At 44.7% G+C, this 26,416-nt stretch overlaps 1 protein-coding gene across 1 annotated transcript in view; it reads right to left on the bottom strand.

Moving 5' to 3' along the window:
* The window catches only part of LOC126417051 (gamma-aminobutyric acid type B receptor subunit 2), a 430,259-nt gene that overhangs the window by 167,188 nt on the left and 236,655 nt on the right, over positions 1-26,416 (bottom strand). Inside the window, exon 9 of the mRNA XM_050084943.1 lies at positions 11,902-11,962. Coding sequence (XP_049940900.1) covers positions 11,902-11,962 — 61 coding nt within the window. The remainder of the gene's footprint in view (positions 1-11,901; positions 11,963-26,416) is intronic.

The raw sequence follows: 26,416 nt of genomic DNA on the forward strand, positions 1-26,416 counted from the left end.
ATAATGATCTACGCACATTTAAAATACTTGCACTCTTACAAAAGGAGAAGTTAGGATAATCACGAACAGGCCGATTTACACTCTCAACGGATTCGCCAGTTCTCGATGGCCTTGACCGCGCAGATTTCGGTTTGGCCAGTGTAGAACCGGTCTACTCAAACGTTTTGATTCATTTCCGGATAAGAGGAACACTTGGAGCATCATTTACATTACGCAATCCACGATCACTGCAAAACTTCCTTCGTCGCACAGTCGCCGAATCATCGTTTTTGTACACTACTGGCGATTAAAGTTGCTACACTAAGAAGATGACGTGCTACAGACGCGAAATTGAACCGACAGCTAGAAGATGCTGTGATATGCAAAATGATTAGCTTTTCAGAGCAGTCACACAAGGTTGGCGCCGGCGGCGACACCTACAACGTGCTGACATGAGGAAAGTTTCCAGCAGATTTCTCATTCACAAACAGCAGTTGACCGGTATTGCCTGGTGAAACGTTGTTGTGATGCCTCATGTAAGGAGGAGAAATGAGTACCATCAAGTTTCCGACTTTGATAAAGGACGGATTGTAGCCTATTGCGATTGCTGTTTATAGTATCACGACACTGCTGCTCGCGTTGGTCGAGATCCAATGACTTTTAGCAGAATATGGAATCGGTGGGTTCAAGAGGGTAATACCAAACGCAGTGCTGGATCCCAACGGCCTCGTATCACTAGCAGTCGAGATGACAGTCATCTTATCCGCATGGCTGTAACGGATCGTGCAGTCACGTCTCGATCCCTGAGTCAACAGATGGGGACGTTTGCAAGACAACAACCATCTGCACGAACTGTTCGACGACGTTTGCAGCAGCGTGGACTATCAGCTCGGAGACCATTGCTGCGGTTACCCTTGACGCTGCATCACAGACAGGAGCGCCTGCGATGGTGTACTCAACGACGAACCTGGGTGCACGAATGGCAAAACGTCGTTTTGTCGGATGAATCCAGGTTCTGTTTACAGCATCATGATGGTCGCATCCGTGTTTGGCGACATCGCGGTGAACGCAATTGGAAGCGTGTATTCGTCATCTCCATACTGGCGTATCACCTGGCGTGATGGTATGGGGTGCCATTGGTTACACGTCTCGGTAACCTGTTGTTCGCATTATCGGCACTTTGAACAGTGGACGTTACATTTCCGATGAGTTACGACCCGTGGCTCTACCCTTCATTCGATCCCTGCGAAACCCTACATTTCAGCAGGATAATGCACGACCGCATGTTGCAGGTCCTGTACAGGCCTTCTGGATACAGAAAATGTTCGACTGCTGCCCTGGCCAGCACATTCTCCAGATCTCTCACCAATTGAAAACTTATGGTCAATGATGGCCGAGCAAATGGCTCGTCACAATATGGCAGTCACTACTCTTGATGAACTGTGGTATCGTGTTGAAGCTGCATGGGTAGCTGTACCTGTACACGCCATTCAAGCTCTGTTTGACTCAATGCCCAGGCATATCAAGGCCGTTATTACGGCGAGAGGTGGTTGTTCTGGGTACTGATTTCTCATGATCTGTGCACCCAAACTGCGTGAAAATATAATCACATGTCAGTTCTAGTATAATATATTTGTCCAATGAATATCCGTTTATTATCTGCATTTCTTCTTGGTGTAGGAATTTTAATGGCCAGTGGTGTAAAATTCTTGCATAAAGAACGAGCAGTACGCTCCCGAGAAGTGCTTCATATCGACCGAATTCCTAAAGACCAAACAAGCAATGAACATAACTCCTCCTCCTCTCCCTCCCACTCTCCTCAGATTTGCTCTGCATGCGCAGAGAGCTCTTCAAATATAAACTTGATTTTAAGACGAAGTAGTATGGACCACAGAAACAAAATGTCAAGTAAACAAGAGTTCTAAAGTGCATACTTTAAGTGCTGTGGGACCCTCTTTCAATAAAAGAGATGTGTTTCATCCTGTCTTGTCCGAAGACAGACGTCCCACGTCAAAGTTGGTACCCCATGACGGAACCACATTTAAGGAGAGTCGCTCCTCAGGCAGCAACGACTGAGAGACATCGGCGTTGACATGCCTTCAAGATATTTCATATGCAGCCACAGCCGGAAGTTTACTTACATGACAGCACAGTCCCGCTCACCCATTCACTGATCATCGCCTACGAGGATACCATCGTCCTACTTCACATCCAGCAACGCGAGTCGCATTAGAATCCAAAAGTGTATATCGAAGGTTATAGTCAACTGAACACTGAGATGAGACTATCATTTAGTATTATACCAAGTGTTTAGTGACAGTGTTTAGAGACAGTAACAAATACACATGTCGTTCCAGTGGACATTGATTCTTTGCAAGTTCAGTATTTCAGATTGTTCATGTTTTAAGAAAGTGATTCAATATTTTGTGCGGGTTGTGGTATGCATTCGACCGCATCCATAAATAAATTTCGGTTTGCAAGAACGCACTACAGTGTCGAAGCGAATGTCTCATGTGTTTTTTCGTCCGGTGCTACGAATATTCACAAGGTCCCTAGTTCTTTAGGCATGCATTTTAGAGCTCATATTTACTGGATATTTGATGTATACTGTTTGGCCTATATCTCCTCCTCCAGAGTTATGGAAACCAAAGATTTTTCAGTAGAGGAGATGTGCTTCATCGTATCTAAGATGAACAAGTGTTCATAGACCATAATGTGTTTATTTTAGAGCCTACGTTTAGTAGACTTTTTTTCTCTTATTGGTCTATGCTATCAACTTCTAAAAGACAAGTTCCCGTCAGATCAGCGAAGTTAAGCGCTGTCGGGCTGGGCTAGCACTTGGATGGGTGACCATCTGGTCCAATGATCACTGCTGGGAAGCGGGGAGCACTCAGCCCTTCTGATGCAGACTGAGGATCTACTTGATTGAGAAGAAGAGCCTGCGGTCTCTTAAACTGACATACGGCGGGGAGAGCGGTGTGCTGACCACATGCCCCTCCATATGTGCATCCAGTGACGCCTGTGGGCTGGGGATGACACGGCGACCGGTCGGTCCGTGAGGGCTTCATGGCCTGTTCGGCCGGAGTTATGTTTAGTTTTACCAACTTCTAAGGTTGCCTACTCTACGATCGTAGCGACAGGAGCAGCGGTACATATATTGCACTGTAGAATATAGTAGGACGATTTTCGCTAAGCTTTCGACACAAACGTTTCTGGATCAGTGTTCTTCACCTATAAATCGATACATTTAGTCTTCTCCGTTAATCCATAAAGGTTTGTAAAATCGTCAACGAATGACCCTATATGTAGAGTTATGACCAGCCGATATAGCCGAGCACGTTTATGCACCGCTTCTGGGTTTTGGGGAGGTGAGCCTGCCAAGGATAGAACCCGCCTCGTGGGTTAACGACGAAGGCTGGTGAACTTGCCAGTCTGAAAATGTTTTTTACGCAAAGTAGATAAATACTGGACGGTTACCAACGTCGCGCCGCAGGCACACACTACGGAAAGATTTAGAAAACGTTCTCGCATTTGGACATAGGAGGGGGTACTGAGAAGTAATGCCTCCGAACTTTGTATATGAAAATTTTTGAAGCTTTTTAAATAAAGCAAACTTCATTAACATTCTACATCTTTATTCTACATATTTGTTTCTCAACGTAAGTCACCCTGGTGACAAAGACATTTGTCCCAACGAGAAACCCATTTGTTGACACTATTGCTGTAGAATGTTTGACATTGTTGATGGGTCATAACCTTACCTCTGCTTGCATCGCTACATCACTGTTTTAACTGCATACGTTATTTCAGCGTTGCGGGCACTTGACGGGAAAGGAAAGTTTATAAGTAGAGGACTGGGGAATCCTTCTAGTGACGATACAGAACACGTATGGTGAAATCCACTGACAAATCGACTTTTGTCAAAGGGGCAGAAAGTGTTGGGAAGGACCGTACAGGAAACGGCAAAGCTGGTCGACTCTACTCGTGCTACTGTAGTGAGCATCCGTGCGAAACGGCTGTAGTACGGTGAAGCCGTGAGTAGGCGACAAGATGTTGGACGTCCACATCTCATCACAGTACGTGGAAGACGGTGACTTGCCTGCTCTGCACGGGCGGATGCCAGCAGGAGCTCTGACGTCAGAGATCAATGCTGGTGCTGGCACATGTGTTTCAGAGCACACAGTTTACTCAATATCTACATCTACATCGCTATTCCGCAATCCACCTTACGACTCAACGTATTTCAGCAGATGTAGAATCGCCCTTTACTCATCATCAAATGCCGGTTCTCCAATTTTTTGAATAGTGTTTCACGGAGAGAAAGTCGCCTTCCCTCCAGCGATTCCTGCAACATCTCAGTAACATTTGGGTGTTGTTAGAACCTACCAGTATCAAATCTAGCACCTCCCCTCTGAACTGCATCCAATGTCTTCCTTTAACCTGACCTGATACGGATCCCAAACACTATAGCAATACTCAAGAATAGGTCGCACTAGCGTCCTGTATGCGGTTCAAATGGTTCAAATGGCTCTGAGCACTATGGGACTCAACTGCTGTGGTCATTAGTCCCCTAGAACTTAGAACTACTTAAACCTAACTAACCTAAGGACAGCACACAACACCCAGCCATCACGAGGCAGAGAAAATCCCTGACCCCGCCGGGAATCGAACCCGGGAACCCGGGCGTGGGAAGCGAGAACGCTACCGCACGACCACGAGATGCGGGCCCTGTATGCGGCCTCCTTTACAGATGAACTCCACTTTCCTATAATTCTCCCAATAAACCGAAGTCGATCATTTGCATCCCTACCACAGTCGCCACATGCTAGTTTCATTTCATATTGCTTTGCAACGTTACGTCCAGATATTTAAACGAGGTGACTATGTCAAACACGACACTTCTAACGCTGTGTCGGAACATTACAGGTTTGTTCTTCCTACTCATCCACATTAGCCTACACTTTTCTGCATTTACAGCTAGCTGCCATTCATCACACCAACTAGAAATTTTGTCTAAGTGATCTTGTGCCTCCCTACAGTTATTCAGCTTCGACACTTTGCCGTACTCGACAGCATCACCCGCAAACCGTCGAAGATTGCTGCCCACCATGTCGACCAAATTATTTACTTATATAGAGAATAATAGCAGTGCTATCACACTTCCCTGGGGCACTCCGGATGATACCGTTGTCCCTGTTGAACACATGCCATCGAGGACAATATACTGGGTCCCATAACTTCAGAAGCCTTCGAGCCACTCACATATCTGTGAATGTCATCCATAAGCTCGTACCTTCTTTAACAACCTGTAGTTGGGCACCGCGTCTAACGTTTTGCGGAAATCTAGAAATATAGAACCTGCCTTTTGTCCTTCATCCATAGTTTGCTGTTTGTCACGTGAAAAAAAGGCAATCCCAGTTTAGCGTGACCGATGCATTCTAAAACCATGCTGATTCGTGGACACAAGCATTTCGGTCTCAACAAAATTTATTATATTCGAACCGAGAATATGTTCACGGATTCCGCAACAAACGGATATTAGGGACATTGGTCTGTAATTTTGCGGGTCCGTTCTTTCGCCCTTCTTATAGATAGTGTCACCTGCACTTTGTTCCAGTCGCTTAGCGCTTTGCGCTGGACAGTAGCAACATATTCACGATAAATGCAAGCTAAGTAAAGGACCAGTGCTGTAGAGCATTCTTTGGGAAACCGAACTGGGATTCCGTCCGGACCTGGTGACTTATTGTTTTTCTTCTCCTTCAGTTGTTTCTCTACGCCAGGGATGCTTATTACGATGTCGTCCATGCATCGAACATGTGTCTCCACAGCAGTCAGCCAACGTGTTCTCTTGTTGACCTAAAGGCATCGTCAACTACGGTTGCAAGGGGCGCGGGATCACAGAGTGTGGACCGATGATCAATGAAAACGTGTAGTCTAGTCTGATAGATCACGTTTCTTGTTACACCAGGTCGACGATCGCACGTTGGGGAACACATGCTTCAAACGTACACGGCCTGATGGACGCAGATCGTTGTAATACTAATACTATGGGGGATGGCACTTGGTCTTCCATGAACCTTGCGGTAACAGCTGAGGACTACGTGAACATTGTTGCGGACTAGCTGCATCCCTTCTTGGTTGATGTTCCACCCAAATATGATGTCGTCTTCCAGCAGTATAACTGTCCGTGTCACGAGACCAGAGTCGTGATACATCGGTTTCATGAGCAAGGTAATGAACTTACGTTGATATCTTGACTAAAATTTCACCTGATATGAAGCCGGTGGAACACATATAGGACGTCATTGGGTTCCAACACCACCTCCGCAAACCACCGGCCAGTAATTTACGGGAGATGCTTGATCGAGCATAGACATCTAGTGCCAGATAAAGGTTGGTTATAATTAGTCTTTCGCTAGTTGAGGTGACATCCATCAAAAACGAGTGATATCAGGACATTGAAACTTTGGTGAAACGTTTTTAAGGACATTCGGAAGAGAAATAACGTATAAACCATTAAAGAAACACATTTTAATGTCCACATGAGAAGGGAACATTTGTTAATTGCAGGCCGGCCGGTTTGGCCGAGCGGTTCTAGGCGCTACAGTCTAGAACCGCGCGACCGCTACGGTCGCAGGTTCGAATCCTGCCTCGGGAATGGATGTGTGTGATGTCATTAGGTTAGTCAGGTTTAAGTAGTTCTAAGTTCTAGGGGACTGATGAACTCAGAAGTTTAGTCCCATAGTGCTCAGAGCCATTTTTTTTTTTTTGTTAATTGCACGCCATGTTTTTTTCGTTCCATGTTATAAACGTTATTCAATGTGACTGCCATCTGCATCCGCGACAGCCTGGAACAGCAATAGAGACACCATTTCACAACTGTTGGTGAGGTATATCGTTTGGTGACGTCACACGGTCAGCATTTCCCATCCATTTTTTGTGTATGTCCCGACATTTGCGACTGCATGTGTCTGGTACGAAATTACTTGTCTCAGCGTCATCTACGCCGCTTCTTAAGCGTTAATAAGAAGCTCCCTGTATAGTGCATAGTGTGTTATTCTCGTTGAAATGCTTCCTTTCTAAGCGGTACGCTGTGTAAGCGGCATAACAGTGTCCTATAAGCTGCCATTTTGTACTTCATAGGAAGATTAGAGGGTTGATGGATCAGCGTCCTACTAGTAGTAGAAGACTTCGGGAAAACTTCAGAAGGGAAAGTAGCTCCTTCTAAAGTTATACGTAGGTACAAACACGCTAAGGAATTATCCGTTCTAAGTTCCACTGAAAGTTAAATTTCATCCCGCAGGGAGTTCAGGCGGCTTTCCCACAGTCCATGCTTCACTGCCATACTATGCTGCGCTAGAAACGTACATTCTCAGAAATTTATTCCTCAGATTAAGGTCCATGTCTGATACCAGTGGAATTCTCTTGACCTAGAATGCCCTTTTTGCGAGTGCTAGCCCGCTTTTTATGTCCTCCTTGCTCCGTCCGTCATGGGTTATTTTGCTCCGTAGATCGCAGAATTCCTTAACTTCATCTACTTCATGACCATCAATCCTGATGATAAGTTTCTCACAGTTCTCACTTCTGCTACTTCTCATTACTTTCGTCTTTTTCCGATTTATTCTCGGTCCATATTCTGTGGTCATTAGACTGTACATTTCGTTCAGCAGATCACTGAAGATAGCAATGTCATCGGCGAATCTTATCGCTGATATCCTTTCATCTTGAATTTTAATTCTACTCCTGAAGCTCTCTTTTATTTCCAACACTGCTTATTCGCTGTATAAATTGAGCAATAGGGACGAAAGACTACATCTCTACCTTACACCCCTTTTAATCCGAGCACTTCATTCTTCGTCTTCCACTCTAACTACTCCCTCTTGGTTCTTGTACAAGTTGTATATTACCATTCTGTCCCTATAACTTAACCCTATTTTCCTCAGAATTTAGAATATCTTGCACCATTATCAACCATAACGTCAGAACTACCCCTCTGGGGCCTTTACTGTTTCAAAGGCCAAACTGATTGTCATCTAACACATCCTCAATGTTCTTTTCTATTCTGCTGTATGTTTTTCTCGTCGGCAAGTAGGATGCATGACCTGTTAAGCTGGTTGTGCGATAATTGTCGCACTTGTTAACTCTTGCATCTTCGGAAATGTGTGGATGATATTTTTCCGAAAGTCAGGTAGTACATCGCCAGATTCACGCGTTCTACACACCAACGTGAATGGTGGTTTTGTTGCCACTTCCCCCAATGATTTTAGAAATTCTGGCGGAAAGTGGTCTATCCTTTCTGTCTCATTTGATCTTAAGTCCTCTAAAACTTTGCCATACTGATTTGTAAATAAGTAGCAGCCTTAGAACGACGTTGGTCGTGACTGTTTCGGCGTTCGTATGACGGCAGTCTCAGGCTGGCAATCCGTGAAGTCTATGTCATGATCAGTTCCTGTCATCATGACATCGAAAAGATGAGCTAGCGATTAATCCACTTTCGCATATGGTGAATTAAGAATGGGCTTCCGAACAAGTTGTGTTAGAAACATTTTTGTACAGAGTCCTGACATTAAATTTACTTGTACTGAAAAAGCTATTTCTAGGCTGTCCATAAACTATAAATATTCCAGTTAATGCGAGGTGTGTTTCTTGAGAAGTAATGTTTAGAAATAAAAATGAAACAGGTAGACTTTTCCTAGTAATTTTGCTTTTACGTGAAAGGCTGTACATTAATCTACTTTTCTACATAATTCCTACCAATATTAAGGCACTTATCGTGTCGTACAGCCAGCTTTGAATACAATCCTCTTGGAAATCTTCCGCCTGAGCATAATTTTCGACAATTTAAACGTTCAGTAGCAACTGGATAAGCACACTTCTTGGCACCTGAGGAAACTCATCACGTAACGCCGAAATCGTAAAGAATCTGTTCTATCTCATTTTTTCATCAAATTTCTGCACCGGATCATCAGTAATGATTGAAAATAGCTGAATTCGTTCCTCTTCATACACATTCATAAGTCACCTTTTAAAGCTCTCACCCATTTCGGTACCATCTCATCGGTCACAAGTGTCAAGAAATGTGCTTTATGCAATTGTTACAGAACCTTTAAATTATCGAAAATTGTACTCAGGCAGCAGATTCATACGAAGATGATATTCAAAGCTGGTTGTACGGTACAATAAATGCCTTAATATTGGTGCGAGTTTCGCAGAAAAGTAGAATAAAGTGCAGGTTTTCATGTAAAAGTAGAACTACCGAGAAAAGTCTACTTGTTTTGTTTTTATTTCAAAACGCTATTTACTTCAAACACACGCCTCATATTTCAGCAGCTCATGTCAACGCGTGAACATGATTTCAGTCGAATTATATGTGAGTTCCACCTAACAGCCAGCCACTGTAAGGCGTTTATGATGGTTCCCAGCAACAGTACTTTCCGTCGTTCCCTTTGTGCCCCACTCTTGTGTGTTATTACGTAAGCTTTCGTCCTAAAGACGGTAACTATTTCGCAAAGACGGTAGTTTTGGCACGTGATGGAGGTAAGGAAACGCGCTCCCACATAAAACCGCACTTTGGAATGATCGAGAGGTGCGCTTGCCACGTTTATGACAATACGAAACCCACGAACGCTTTCGATACACTTCGACACATAATTCAGTGCCTCGAAGAGACATACTCCATATACAAAAAACTGTTTTGTAATAGTATTTATTCGTCATCCTGAATACTTCAGTTATTGTCATTTATAGCTTTTACTATTCAGAGTTTCGCTATTGTAATTAATAATTCCGATCTTCCTGGCAGATTAAAACTCGAACCTGGGACCTTTGCCCTTCGCGGGTAAGTGCCCTACCAACTGCGCTATCTTAGCACGACTCATAAACCGTCCTCACAGCTTTACTTTCGCCAGTACCTTATCTCTCAGGTTCAAATTCCAGCCAGGCACACAGTTTTAATCTACCACGAAGATTTATATCAGTGCACACTCAGCTGCAGAAAGGAAATTCAATTTGGAAACAATTAATCGCTGTTTCTTTCCCACGGCTGCCTTAGCAGTGAGCTTGAGAAATTACTAAAGTAAGTAAAAATGTTATGAATCTACAAAGCAATGGAAAACAGAGCAGCTGAAATGAACGATACAAAAACTGAAAACTATTAGAATATGTTTCGTGCTTTCTTTAGTGTAATGTATTGTCCCTTGAATGCGACAGAAAGTATTGAATTATCAAGGACGGAGATAGCAATGCAGTAACTGTTGCGGTAATTAGCGTAGCTGAAAAAGCGTAGGACGTAAAATCTGAGAACTCATATATCACAGCGTGTGATGAAGATAATATTATTGGAAACAGCTAAGTATTATTGCATGAAAATAACTTCACAAACAGCGGTGAAGGTCGTTAAATCAACGGACACTCAAGCTATCGAGTCTCCGCCCTACTAAAGTTCAAAATACTCTGGAACGAGCATGTTTACAGAATGCAAAATCGCAGAGTACCGAATGTAACGTAATAACATCCTGATTCGGAGACCAAATTAAACTGTAGCTCCTCCTACAACTGCCCGTGAAAGTCAGTTCAAAGTTCGTAGGAGGGCAACGGCACACCATCCCTGACAGAATCCTACCTAGTAAAGCAATGTGGTGTTCAAAACAACCTCCGACTTGTTGACAGTTTACCTTTTTTAATGTAAGAGCCATTAAGCAAAAGGAGTACTTGCGAATCTCAAAAGAGGAGATGATAATTGGAGCCAGAACAGCTGAGTCGCGGTATTGTACTCTCTTTTATTCCGCCTTTAAATTTTTAACATTTATTTATTTATTTGCCTTATATTCTGTGACGTGCATCCCAACCTAAACCTAGTGAATATAAGTGACTAGACGTGCAAGTTTGTCTGCTTGCTGAAATTGAGATAGATACGTAAAACGAGCTTAACACACTGTCGCTTCTCGGAAAAGTCTAAAATATAAGGGGCGATCAAACATTTCCCGTTTGATGGCGTTGCTGTAGCGTATATGCAACGTAGCGCGACTCCTATGCGGGTTTGTAAGCGCCGACACGTAGGCAGGGGATTAGTGTGAGATTCGTGTCTTTCTGGCGTGCGTACGGTAAATGTGGAAACGTGAACTGTGGCGATGTTACTGCCAAACATGTCCAAACAGACATGCAGTTACTCTTTTCTCTGTTGCCGATGGACAAACACCTGCAGACAACCATCAGAAAATCAAGAATGTGTATGGGGCACCATGTCTGTCGAAATTTACTGTTGTGGAACTGTGCATCAAGTTCTGTGCTGGATACTGTTGCTTCATGATAACGCACGTCCACATATCGCAAATGCTACAACGCAAAAGCTATGTCAACTGAAGGGGGACACGAGGACCCGTCCTATCGTCCTGAGGACCCCCCCCCCCCCCCCTCTCTTATGATTGTCACACATTTAGTCCCTTCAAAACGGCCTTGAAGGGTCGACGATTCCTGTCGGAGGATGATCTGTAGTCGGGAGTTACGGCCTTCTTCGCGCAGCAGGTGCCGATGTTTTACCAGTTATCTTCAACCTGGCGCGTTGGTGGCATTATTGTCTCAACGCTCACGGCGATTTCCCTGATTGGCATACAGATTCTGGGCTGTACGGCCTTCGAACGCAAAGTTGCCGAATTCCGAAAAAAAAAATGTTCAAATGGCTCTGAGTACTATGCGACTTAATTTCTGAGGTCATCAGTCGCCTAGAACTTACAACTACTTAAACCTAACCTAAGGACATCACACACATCCATGCCCGAGGCAGGATTCGAACCTGCGACCGTAGCGGTCGCTCGGCTCCAGACTGTAGCGCCTAGAACCGCTCGGCCACCCGGCCGGCGAATTCCGAAACACCGGTAGATACAAAAACAGAGTAAGCAGCCGTGATGAGCGCTGCTACTTTACCTTGTACCTGGTAGAACGCTGAGATGCCGACGCGGTCGGCGCCACTGAAAGACACTGGACCCTGCAACAAAACAACGACGCATTAGCTTAAGAGCTACGCGAGCAACTAGTCTATCAATAAGCCGCAGTAAGTACTGAGTCAGCCATATGGCAAGCGTGAAGAACGCAAATCTATACATCAGATGAATTTGCAATTCCGAATAATAACGACCATCGGCTGTAGAATGGAATGACGACAATGAAAATTTGTGCCGGACCGGGACTCGAACTCGGATTTCCCGCTTATCGCGAGCGGTCGCCTTACAATTTTTAATTTGTTTTTATATTTTTTGTTTTTTATTCTGTTTATTTATTAATTTTTTCATTATTTTAGTCTATGTCCCAGAATTTCAGGAGTCGCTAGCGCCTTCCGATTGGCGCAACATACAAACGTGTCTTCTCGAAATTTTAACCGTGTTTCTATTTGTAGTGCGTTCAGAATATCACGTCAGCAAAAAAGCATCAGCATCACATGGCTTGGACGTTCGAGCTAGAAAGCAGGCCATGAAAGGCGCTCCGTAGAAAATTGGAAAAGAACTGTTGTATATGGGGTTGCGAACAAGTGCACAGTGTCGATCGTTAAGGTACATCCAACAACTTTGTTCTGATTTCTCGTCGGGGCCAAACAGGTAGCGCACCGTATGACGGCGTATCCAGTTCAAAGCGTTAGTTTTTGTTGCGGGATAATGAATCACATCCGGGAATAAAAGCGTCAGGAAAGCGATCTGAGCAGGTGTCTGTCCGGTAAGGAAAGCCAAGATACACTGCGCGAGCCTTCAGACGTCAGACGATGGACCACATGAGAATCGATGAACGTCTGTATCCTCTACACCACAGTGAACACAGAGAGGTGTGTCAGCGAGGCGGATGCGGTGCAAACGAGACTGGTTGACCTGTTTGCCACTGACGGTGATATACCAGGTTGACTGAACGCTGGTTTCGAGTTAACCAGCACGCACAGCTTTCCACACACGACGCCATATGATCTGGAGTAACTTGTGTTCGATGGGTTTGGGGATTTGACACATTTGTAATGTGTCGTGTACAGCCTTTGTCTGGAGTATACGTGGAAGGGGTAGGGAACGCAGGATGTAACTTAATTTATTTATTTTATTTATTTATTGTTCCGTGGGACCAAATTAAGGAGAAGTCTCCATGGTCATGGAACGAGTCAATACATGAGATTATAACACGATATTAGAAACAGATAAAATGAAATATAAAAAAACATATTCAGGTGTCAAGTCGTAAATTTAAATAAAGAAAATCAACAATGTAACACTGGAATTTGCTTAATTTTTTAGCTCTTCCAGGAGCTCCTCGACACAATAGAAGGAGTGAGCCATGAGGAAACTCTTCAGTTTAGACTTAAAAGAGTTTGGGCCACTGCTAAGATTTTTGAGTTCTTGTGGTAGCTTATTGAAAATGGATGCAGCAGAATACTGCACTCCTTTCTGCATAACAGTCAAGGAAGTGCATTCCACATGCAGATTGGATTTCTGCCTAGTATTAACTGAGTGAAAGGTGCTAACTCCTGGGAATAGGCTAATATTGCTAACAACAAACGACATTAAAGAAAACATATACTGTGAGGGCTGTGTCAGAATTCCCAGACTATTGAATAGCGGTCGACAAGAGGTTCTCGAACTTACACCACATATAGCTCGAACAGCCCGTTTTTGAGCCAAAAATACCCTTTTTGAATCAGAAGAATTACCCCAAAAAATAATACCATACGACATAAGCGTATGAAAATATGCGAAGTAGACTACTTTTCGTGTTGAAGTGTCACTTATTTCAGATACTGTTCTAATGGTAAATAAAGCAGCATTTAGTTTCTGAACAAGATCCTGAACATGGGCTTTCCACAACAGCTTACTATCTATCCGAACGCCTAGGAACTTGAACTGTTCCGTCTCGCTTATAATATGCCCATTCTGTCTGATCAAAATATCGGTTCTTGTTGAATTGTGAGTTAGAAACTGTAAAAACTGAGTCTTACTGTGATTTAGCATCAAATTATTTTCCACAAGCCAAGAACTTATTTCGTGAACTACGTTATTTGATAATGTTTCAATATTACACACAAGATCATTCACTATCAAGTTAGTGTCATCAGCAAACAGAAATATTTTTGAATCACCTGTAATACTAGAAGGCATATCATTTATATAAATAAGAAGCAACAGTGGCCCCAGCACCGACCCTTGGGGAACGCCCCACTTAACAGTGCCCCATAGGGACTGAACATCACTACCACTCTCAATATTGCGGAGAATTACCTTCTGCTTTCTGTTCTTAAAGTAAGAGGCGAACCAATTGTAAGCTACTCCCCTTACTCCATAATGGTCCAACTTCTGCAGTAATATTTTGTGGTCAACACAGTCAAAAGCCTTCGTTAAATCAAAGAAAACACCTAGCGTTCGCAACCTTTTATTTAATCCATCCAAAACTTCACAGATAAAAGAGAATATAGCATTTTCAGTCGTTAAACCATTTCTAAAACCAAACTGAACATTTGACAGAAAATTATGTGAATTTAAATGCTCCAGTAACCTTGTATATGCAACCCTCTCGATAACTTTAGCAAACACCGATGGCATAGAAATAGGTCTATAATTGTCAACATTATCCCTGTCTCCCTTTTTATAAAGTGGCTTCACTACCGAGTACTTTAATCGGTCTGGAAACCGACCACTCCTACAGGAAAAGTTACAGATATGGCTAAGTACTGGGCTAGCATACATAGAACAATACTTCAGTATTCTGCTGGATACTCCGTCATATCCATGAGAGTTCTTGGTCTTTAGTGATTTAATTATTAACTCAATCTCCCTCTTGTCAGTATCATGGAGGAGCATTTCAGGAAACAGTCTCGGAACACTTTTTTCTAAGAGCGCTATATGATTCCCTGTTGGGACTAGGTTTCTATTTAGTTCACCTGCTATATTCAGAAAGTGGTTATTAAATACTGTACATATATGCGACTTATCAGTAACACGGACATTCCCACTACGCACTGATTCTATATCCTCGACCTGTCTCTGCAGACCAGCCACCTCCTTTACGACTGACCATGTGGTTTTAATTTTATCCAGAGACTTAGCTATTCTATCTGCATATCACATACTTTTTGCCTTCCTAATAATATTTTTAAGCACCTTACAATACTATTTGTAATGGGCTGCTGCATTTAGATTTTGACTGTTTCTAACATTTTGATATAATTGCCACTTTGTTCTACAAGATATTCTTATCCCTCTAGTCAGCCACCCAGGCTTCCTGTTTGTGCTAGTACCCTGTTTTGAACTTTCTAACGGAAAGCAACTTTCAAGGAGCATGAGAAAAGTCTTGAGAAAAGCATTATATTTATCGTCTACTGTATCAGCGCTATAAACATCTTGCCACTCTTGTTCCTTGATAAGGTTTACAAAAGTCTCTACAGCAACTGGATCAGATTTCCTAAACAGCTGATGACTATATTTAACACGTGTTGCAGCATAAAAATCTTTTAGAGTTAAAATTTGTGCATCATGTTCTGAAAGGCCATTCACCTTTTTGCTAACAGAATGCCCTTCTAGTAATGAGGAATGAACAAAAATGTTGTCTATGGTTGTTCTACTGTTCCCTTGCACCCCGTTGGACAGAATACGGTTTGCATAAGATTATATGAATTAAGGAGGTCTACCAGAATCCTCTTCCTTGCACAATCACTAATACAATTAATATTGAAGTCACCACATATAACTAACTTTTTGTATTTCCTATAAAGTGAACCAAGAACCTCCCTAGCTTTAGCAAAAATGTTGTGAAATCGGAGTCTGGGGATCTATAAATAACAACAGTTAGAAGTTTAGCTCCGTTAAATTTAAGCACACCTGCACAACATTCAAACACCTTTTCAGTGCAGTATTTTGAAACATCAATTGACTCAAGTGGGATGCCGTTTTTCACATACATGGCTACTCCCCCACACCGCAAAGAGCTCCTCGAAAAGCTGCCAGCCAACCTGTATCATGGTAAAGGAAGCCTCTGAATTCTCTCCTTATTTAAGAAGTGTTCAGATATACCAATAATTTCAGAGTCAACATCTATAAGCAGCTCACTAACTTTATCTCTAATACCTTGTATATTTTGATAAAATATACTAATTCCCTCATTACTCGGATACCTAAGCTTTGTCAAAAGTGGTTCCTTTGTTAGAGAGACTTCCCTTAAGCAGGAATACCTGTCAGCTGACTTCAATCTAAAAAAGGTGCAGTAGTGGTACTGCAGGAATTTTCCCATGAGTGATCCCACCATCCCCACCTATGCTGTCACCTATAAGCTTTGCCAGCCTCCCCTTCCCAAACCTGTTGAGGTGCAGGCCATGTCTAGTGAAACCCGTCCTGCTGATAGACTCCACCGACACCACTGAAATGTGACCCATGGTTTCTGTCATCAGCGCACCCCCAAGTCTCATGTTATTACGCCTGACGGCTGTATTATGATGAGGCCGATCGTGACGCTGAAACAGTTCCACGAAATGCACATTCGTGTTGCCAGTCTGAGTGGCTATCTTTTCCAGGTCACCATCTATGTCATACTCCCCATCCCTATCAATACTGTTACCAGCCCCACCCATAATCACTCCCTGATCCTCTTTAGTAAAATCCCTACATAACCCCCATATGTTAACAGTCACCTGAGCCAATCCGGCATTAGGCTTCACAATGCTGGTGATTCAAGAAAGAAGGGCCGAAAGTGGCAAAAGGAGGGTGGAATGTCTGACAACATGACTGGGGCTGACATGGAGACTGGCGAGTGTTCATGCTAAAGCAGTCTGGTCAGGCTCGACGGGCAGCTACGCCAGACTTTCAGTTGGGAGCCAACAAAGAGTGCCGTAACTCTGTCTGGCACATGGAATAAGCCCACTCCACCACGCTCCCGTGGCAGGGCAAGGGAGGAGTACTGAATTTTAAATAACATCCCGGTACAGACAAAGAATCCCATTGCCATCAACATACGACGCGCGAGGGTAATCGGAACCGGGAACACTTGTGCCACATGGGGGATGCGTGAGGCGTGGTAAACATTCACGTATTGCGCACGCTGTACAATGTCGAGGGATCTAAGCCGGTGGTCCACAAGGAGTGCCTTGATCGTTTGGAGGACACATCTACTGTTGTTTGCCGCTGATCGACGGAGATCATTCATAAAATCAATGCTCAATCAGCGGACGCTGGTGGCCACACTTAGAGGAGCGACATATCTCTCAGGTATACCCTCACCAATGAGCAGAACCTTCGATTTGGAAATCTGAGCTGCTCAATGCCTCCCCATATGTCGCCACCCAAATAAGAGCCGCGGGAACATCGTCTTCATTGCGGAGGTAGAGGACTAGATCTTCAGCATCGTCCTCCATGATGAGGTGGTACATTGAAGGCGTTTCGTGAGGCATATGCTACCGTGTGCCGGATCTGACAAGGGTCCCTTCAAAGCGTCGTCGCATGAGTGAAGTGATCTGCGCTTCAGAACGATGCACTATCTTCTGACGGACAGGAGAGAATACCATCGAAGTGCAGTCACGAAGCATCGCATAAAAAAAGTCCATGGTGCTCGCTTGCCAAGCTTTGAAGCCTTTGTCATATCCCATCAGTGCCCTGCGTAGAGCTGGTTTAGCGCAGGATAGCCACCAGGATAAGGTGTATGTGTATGCCGGGCGACGACGACGACAGTGACCCCCACCTCCTTATTCTCAACGATCCGTTGGCAATCAGGGACAGTCGGCTGGGAAACGTTTAATGACCTCAGGCCGCGGCTGTGCTACACCTGTTGGCGGGCGAGGACGACGTCGCAGATGTAGGCGTCGTGGTCAGAGAACGTCAGAGGCCATACTTCGGCATGTCGAGTGTTGGCAACAAGGGAACGTGTGAGGTATATAGGTCGAAGAGACTGGACGAATGCGCCGTATAGTATGTGAAACCTACAAGGGTTCCATGAACCTTTGTCAAAAATGGTTCAAATGGCTCTGAGCACTATGGGACTCAACATCTGTGATCATAAGTCCCCTAAAACTAATTAAACCGAACTAACCTAAGGACATCACACACATCCATGCCCGAGGCAGGATTCGAACCTGCGACCGTAGCAGTCGCGGAACGTTTGTCCATCTGTCAACAAACTGAAGTCTGTCGATGATGACAGAGACGACTGCACACGGGGAATGACGTGGAAGTTGGTCAGCAGGCCATTGTGTGGAGTTAAAATCGGCGCTGAGGACCATTTCATCCAGGGGACTCTCAAAAAGCGGCGTTACCTGGTCAGCAAAGAAGGTGTGTTGGTCACGACGTCGACTTAAGCCGGACGGCCCATAAACATTGAGGATGCGGACGCCGAACAGAGTGGGAGCCATGCCTCTAGCATTAGGAAGGTACACTACATCTTCAGTAGGGTGTCAAGAATGGAGGAGGATGGCGACTCCACTACTCCACTACCACTGGAAGATATGTGCTGTGTAGCCAGTGCGAGCGTGGATATCAGCGACGATTACTTCTTGGAAGAGGGTAATGTCGACATCAGCAGCATAAATGGTCTCTCGGAACATTGTCGGTTTGTGGGAAGCCCGAGTGGTGACCAGATTCATCGTTGTTGTGGGCGTGCTCCCACCTTTGGCACAGATGTTCCAGCAGAGATGTCCGGCTGGCGTGGAACATCCGGCGCAGTCGCTGTAGCCGAAATTAGCTGGTGGAAGGTAGGTCAGGCACCTCCAAGGGGCACTGCCTGACGGGAGGGCCACCATCGCGATCTGCTCCATCCTCGACATCAGCCCAGACTGGAACAGGTGGTAATCTACTGTCGCACTCATCGAGGACGTGTTGTGGTGACGCTGATGTGGCAGAGTCCAGGGACTCTCCCTCCTCCATGGAATCTATACTTGTCTGTTGGGATCGTTCCTCAGATGGTACATCAGGAGTGGCCACTCCTGTCACCAGGGCGCTCGAAGGGAGGTCACTGACATGTATCCGCTCCACTGTCTGTGATGCCACATGAAGAAGTGTGTCGTCGGATGGCGTTTGACTTCTTCCGTTTTCGAGGCGACCACTGCTTTCGGAGGTGATTTTCTGTATCAGAAAGTGAACGTTCAATGTCCGAGGTTGCGCCCATCTGAAGAAAAGCAGAAGTAGGCGCCACACTCACATCAATGTCCATCGCGACGGACGGGCTGGTCATCGAGCTCTGGAGAGTTGATGGTGCAGTAGCCGTCGGAGGAGATGGTGCTGGTGAGGCCGTGGCAGCACCGTCATTTCCAGTCGAGAGTGCCACGGGGAGAACATGCGCTTCCTCAAGTGACGCATCTGGATTGAGTACGGCTGTGGCGTGGCTGTCTGTTAAAGAAATGACCGTCGCTTAGGGAGCTGCGTCACCGATCAGGACCTGGAGCAAAGGGCGGCGGAGACAGTCTGACCGAACATGGCCCTCTTGTCCGCAACCGGCACACGTCCGCGGCTGGCCATCATACATAACGATGGCTCGCACGCCACCTATCAGCAGATAGGATGGTACACGTTTGGAGGGTTCTATTTTGATTTGCCGGTCACTATTCAACAAGTGGTATGTAGTGAACGTCTGCATTTTTCTGCAATGTGTCCCACAACTTTGCCGTAGGGTCGGAAGCTTCGACGACCACGTCTTGTGGCTCTTCGAAGGAGAGCTCAAAGACCCGAGTTGTTCGGCCGGCCGGAGTGGCCGTGCGGTTCTAGGCGCTACAGTCTGGAACCGAGCGACCACTACGGTCGCAGGTTCGAATCCTGCCTCGGGCATGGGCGTGTGTGATGTCCTTACGTTAGTTAGGTTTAATTAGTTCTAAGTCCTAGGCGACTGATGACCTCAGAAGTTAAGTCGCATAGTGCTCAGATCCATTTGAACCATTTTTTGAACCGAGTTGTTCTAAGGCCGAGACCAGCGGGATCTCCCGTTACCTTTCCAATACGCCCGTCAGAATGCTTGAACTTTAGCTCGTGTGCATGTTGTCGAACTACCTCAGCACATGCTTGCTCCATCGTCATCTTAATATAAACAATACTGCCAGTGATAGAAGAGTGACTACCTATCACTTCCTGTGGGTTCAGACGTAGTTCTTCGCAAATGAATTGTTCAGTTTCATAAGCGCGTTGTCGTGCATGTTCGGATTGGAATGTTACTTTAAGTGTCGCTCGGCGGTAACAGTGCGCCATGAAGTGCAGTAGTAACAGACGCTACACAACACGAAATACCGGGCCGCGGAAGTAAACAACTGCGGTGCGCTGTCCGGCGCGCGGAACTTGTCCGCACGTGACCACGGCCGTAAGCCGACTGACCATTTGGCTATCCGTGCACGACTCACGGCCAGACACAAAGTTCCATACGTCGCCAACCATACGTCTAAGATATAGAGCCACACATCCATTATGTATATTCCCGTCCAGATCAGTCGCATGCCCGGTATCGGCACATAAATATGATATTGCAGTTCCTGTGTTATTCTGATGATTGTCGTCATTCCATTCTACAGCCTATGGGCGTAATTATTCGCAATTGCGAATTCATCTGATGTGTTTCGTAACGGCTGGGGTCGCCGCAGTTCATTGTCATCAGAATAACACAGGCACTGCAATCTCGTATGAAAACCTACGGACATCAGAAAATTATTTTGTCGACAGTTACGCTACATTTTCAGCTGCCTATCACCCGTTCATATCACCCGTTCATACACACTGAAAGTCGTCTGCTGTCAGACACATTTGATACCTCGTATCCAATCGCACGTCGGTAGGCACTTGTCTGTCTCAAGAAATCTGAACGCACATCTCCGTCTGCTAGGGTAGCTTATCGTTTAGTCAAGACACGAGCCGAACAATAGAAAAGTTTGCCAGCAGAATCAGTGTGACCGCACGATCAGCGGACAATTGACGCACTTCAGATGGAATTTTGATTCTATAACGGAGTATGCGCTGATCTGAGACTTCCTGGCGGATTAAAGCTGTTCGCCGGGACGAGACTCGAACCACGCGTACCTAAGAGTGCATTAATGGTGTCACTTTGCTGCTCGCTGGCATGACCCAGTGATGATGGAGTCAAGCCAAGCCCACTGAGTCTTAAAGATCCATTTAAGCTGCAACGTCGCTGCTCACTAAGTTGATCGCCAGGCGATGATAACAAGCTCATTTGTGTTTCGCGCCGCAATCATTGCCCCATTTCCTGAAACTTGAAAAGCGATTGGATACTTCAGCGTCACTCCAGCAGCGCCGTGTTTGACTGTGTTAACTATGTGAACAGCTGCAGGGTAATTATTCCTGGCCAGCAGCGAGCAGCGAGATTATAGCGTAAATGAAACGAGGCAACAAGGCAACGTGCTGTGTTGAGCCAGCAGAAAGGCGGCAGCATTAGCGTATTCTGAGGTGTAGGTAGAAGCAAAACTGGTGTTCTGCGGATAGCGGCGTGGAATGTCAGATTCCTTAATCGGGTAGGGAGGTTAGAAAATTTAATAAGGGAAACGGTTACATTAAAGTTAGATACAGTGTAAATTAGTGAAGTTCGGTGGCACGAGGAACAGGACTTTTGGTCAGGTGTATACAGGGTTATAAATACAAAATCAAGTAGGAGTAATGCAGGAGTGGGTTTAATAATGAATAAAAAATAGGAGCGTAGGTAAGCTACTAAGAACAGCATAGTGAACGCATCATTGTAGCCAAGATAGACACGAAGCCCATGCCTACCTTAATAGTACAAGTATATATGCCAACTAGCTCCGCAGATGACGAAGAGATTGAAGAAATTTATGACGAGATAAAGGAAATTATTCAGATAGTGGAGGGGGAGGAAAATTTAAGAGTCATGGGGAACTGGAATTCGATAGTAGGAACAGGAAGAGAAGGAAAGTAGTAGGCGAATATGGAATGGGGGTAAGGAATGAAAGAAGAGGCCTCCTGGTAGAATTTTTCATTGAGCATAACTTAGTCATAGCTAACACTTGGCTTCTGAATCACGAAAGAAGGTGTCCATGGAAGAGGCCTGAACACACTGGAAGGTTTCAGACAGATTATATAATGGTAAGACAGAGATTTAGGAACCAGGTTTTAAATTGTAAGACATTTCCAGGGGCAGATGTGGACTCTGACCACAATCTATTGGTTACGAACTGTAAATTAAAACTAAAGAAACTGCAAAAAGGTGGGAATTTATGAAGATGGGTCCTGGATAAACTGAAAGAACCAGAGGTTGTAGAGAGTTACAGAGAGAACTTTAGGGAACGATTGACAAGAACGGGGAAAGAAATACAGTAGAAGAAGAATGGGTAGCATTGAGAGCTGCAATGGTGAAGGCAGCAGAGGATCAACTAGGTAAAAAGACGAGGACTAGTAGAAAGCCATGGGTAACAGAAGAGATACTGAATTTAATTCATGAAAGGAGAAAATATAAAAATGCAGCAAATAAAGTAGGCAAAAAGAAATATAAACGTCTCAAAAATGAGATCGACAGGAATTGCAAAATGGCTAAGCAGGGATGGCTAGAGGATAAATGTAAGGATTTAGATGCATATATCACTAGTGGTAAGATAGATACTGCCTACATCAAAATTAAAGAGATCTTTGGAGAAAAGAGAACCACTTGTATGAATATCAAGAGCTCAAATGGAGAACCAGTACTAAGCAAGAAAGGGAAAGCAGAAAGATGGAAGGAGTATATAGAGGGTCTATGCTAGGGCGATGTACTTTAGGGCAATATTATGGAGATGGAAGATGACATAGATTAAGATGAAATGGGAGATATGATACTGCGTGAAGAGTTTGACAGAGTACTGAAAGACCTCAGTTGAAACAAGGCCTCGGGAGTAGACAACATTCCATTAGAACTACTGATAGCCTTGGGAGAGCCAGCCTGACAAACCTCTATCACCTGGTGAGCACGACGTGTGAGACAGGCGAAATACCCTCAGACTTCAAGAAGAATGTAATAATTCCAATCCCAAAGAGAGCAGGTGTTGACAGGTGTGAAAATTACCGAACTATCACTTTAATAAGTCATGGCTGCAAAATACTAACACAAATTCCTTACAGACGAATGGAAAATCTGGTAGAAGCCGAACTTGGGGAAGATTTTATTAATGAGGACCACTACAAGCGATAGTAACACTCAACTAAGCGCTTTTAATTGCAAGTGCTTTTATTTAGTTTGGTCGGAGGACCAGAATAATCCACCAGCAGTCTTCATCGTTACATTTCACAAACTGAGAAGTAGACCTCATGGTTCGAATTTTCACCTTCAAAAGGAAGAAAACTCTAGCCTCACCCTCCAAGGTAATCGCACTGAAGATGTGCATGAATGTTTTTGAGGTCTACCTACAGCCCAGTGGACGTTCTTCTTGGACGGAACTACTGAATACACACTGCTGAGCCTCCTTCTATCAGCACCGAGTTAGGTGGCGAATTGGTTACCACACTGGACTCGCGTTCATGTGGACGACGGTTCAAACCTCCATGATTTCTCTAAATCGCTGCACGCAAATGTGGGGATGGTTCCTCTGAAAGGGCACTGCCGACTTCCTTCCCCATCCTTTCCTAAAACGATGGGACCGATGACCTTGCTGTTTTGTCACCTCACCCAAATCAACCCCCCGCCGGCAGCCGTGGACGAGCGGCTCTAGGCGCTTCAGTCCGCAGCCGCATGGATGCGTGTGGTGTCCTTAGGTTGGTTCGGTTTAAGTAGTTCTAAGTCTAGGGGACTGATGACCTCAGGTGTCAAGTCCCATAGTGATTAGAGCCATTTGAATCAACCAACTGACCAACCAAACTCCGATCAGCGCTACATGCTCCAGACTTCCGGCAGCGTCCATAGTTCCGGCATGGCTGCAGGTCTTAGAAGAACATTCGCTATGCTGGAGACTTGCCACCATTACCTAAATGCTAAGACTGGCAAGCGTTCGTATAGATCGTGGGCAGACACGCATTTCACTAATGGAATAGCTGCTGCAAAAATCCAGTGGCCTTCCGTCGCCTCTTCCGAAACCCCAGCACGAGATGGCCGATCAGCATCATCAGTCATTCCCGACAGAATCGCAGCAAACTACGATATGCATCCCCAAACTAAGCCGAAATTCCAACCTGGCCTAAGGGCATGGTGTGAGGTCCGATGGAAAAAGAGCTACTGCCATCAAACACAAACTCACACTATCTGTCTTGCGCGGCAGCCGAGGTCCGCACGTCGTCGGTGTAATCAGGCAGCTTCCACACCCATATAGCAACTGCAGGTCCACAACGACTTGGAGTATGTCACTTTGGCAGGAATATCCCCAACTACGTCTACCGTTCTGGCAGTCCTTTAGTAGACTTGGTGGTCATCTCCTTTATGAGCCAGTTAGAAGGGAAACGGGATCTTGTATCCCTGCCAGACGAAAAGATGACGTTGACCTCTGAGTATGAGTGCTACGTCAAAGAGAGCTCTCTACTCACTAGTTTTTCATACCTCACCCTAGTACTGTGCCGGTTAGATTACACTTGTCAGACCCAAGGACCACAGTTGGAGCCGGCCGCGGTGGCCGAGCGGTTCTAGGCGCTTCAGTCCGGAACCGCGCGACTGCTACGGTCGCAGCTTCGAATCCTGCCTCGGGCATGGATGTGTGTGATGTCCTTAGGTTAATTAGCTTTAAGTAGTTCTAAGTTCTATGGGACTGATGACCTTAGATGTTAAGTCCCATAGTGCTCAGAGCCATTTGAACCACAGTTGGAATTAAGGCACGAATCACATCCTCGATGAGTTCCTAACGGATTTCGCGTATTGGTTTTGAGTTAGTGAACTGTTTTATGTAGTGTTATTTATAATTATGTATACTGTAGATTCGAAATCATTTCCTGGTCGACAGGCTTTTGTAATTCGTTTCACGATGCTTGTAATACCTTGTAAGAAATCAGCGATTATGATACAGTTCCACAACTAACAGTTACTTACACAGTACGTAAGTCTTCCGCGTCAATGATTAAAAAGCATTTCGGCGGACTTCTATCTGCAAATTCGGAAATAGAGAAATAACCAACATAAAATATCTCGTCAAAATATGTACTAGAAAACACAATGTACAAAATTTGACGAGATATCTTTCCTCTAGAATATTAAGGAAACACTTTGCACAAAATGTTTATAAAGGCTCAGGTTGAAAATTGAAGCACTATTCAGGCAGCTCTTTTATAGCAGGGATTGTAACGGAAAACCTTGCGTGTAATAGCATAAGAATACGTGACGTCGCACGCCATTGAAGCTTGTCTGCAGTCGTAAAAACAATGAGTGGCTGATTGGACACAAGAGATTCCACCTTTTAGGAACTCGTAACCTCACTGCATATTAATCACTGTGGGAAAAATAAAAGGTGGACCCAAATGCAGCAGCATTCTCAGTGGTCTGTTTGGGACGAAAGAGAAAGGTGTCCGAAAACGTTGTTCCCCATAGCGCACATTGTGTTAGTGAAGCAAATAAAAACGCATACGTGTCGATAACTACGCGATATTCATATACATTTTACCTTGTTACATGGTCTACGGTCTGAGAATCAGACACAATATCATGAAATTACAGATAGTGAGGGCTGTCTATAGCCAGTAATTCACTAAAAAAAAAGAAAAAACTATTAAGAATTTATGTTACGTGCTGTTAGCCTTACAAGATCTAGGAAATATTTGTACGATGACTAACCGCCACTAGTGACGTCACAAAGCTGTATGACTCAATACGGTAGTAGATTATTAGAAAACTGTAATGAACAGTTGGGCTCCAGCTCTCGGCTGATATACGTCTACTGAGCGGCAAGTTGTGGAAAGCTCTGAGATATTCATCGGGCCGTGGAACGTGTATCAGAAAGACAGACTGGTGGCCGCAAGAGGGGGAGAGTTCATTGCAGTTGACAAAAGTATTGTCTCTATTGAGATCGAAGTTGAGTGTGACAGTGAAGTTATCTTGTAGCGTATAACAGGTGTACGTAAAACCTTGTTAACTATTGTATGTTTTTACCGGTATCCGACTCCGCTGTGACAGTTGCAGAGTTATTCAAATGAAGTCTACGGTTAGTAGCGCTGAAATGCCCAGATCATGCAGTACTAGAAGGAGGCAACTTTAACCTATCGACTATATAGACTGGAATGTCTATGGATTGACTGCGAGGGGTAGAGACAGTCAGTCATACGAAATGCATCTGAAAACGTTTTCTGATAACTGTCTTGGGCAGCTAGCTCTGCAGCCCACAAGCAATGGAAATATCTTACATCCTGTAGCTACAAACAGGCCGGGCCTTATTGATAGTGTCAGTACAGAAACACGGATTAGCGACCATGATGTCATTACAGCAACTAGGTTAGGATAATTAATAAAACAGCCAAGAAGAATAGTAAAGTGTTTCTGCTAGATAAAGCACATAAGCAGTTGTTAGCATCTCATTTAGACAGTGAACTGACATCACTTAGTTCCAGTA

This window comes from Schistocerca serialis, chromosome 8 (genome assembly GCF_023864345.2).
Source record: "Schistocerca serialis cubense isolate TAMUIC-IGC-003099 chromosome 8, iqSchSeri2.2, whole genome shotgun sequence".
NCBI lineage: Eukaryota > Metazoa > Arthropoda > Insecta > Orthoptera > Acrididae > Schistocerca > Schistocerca serialis.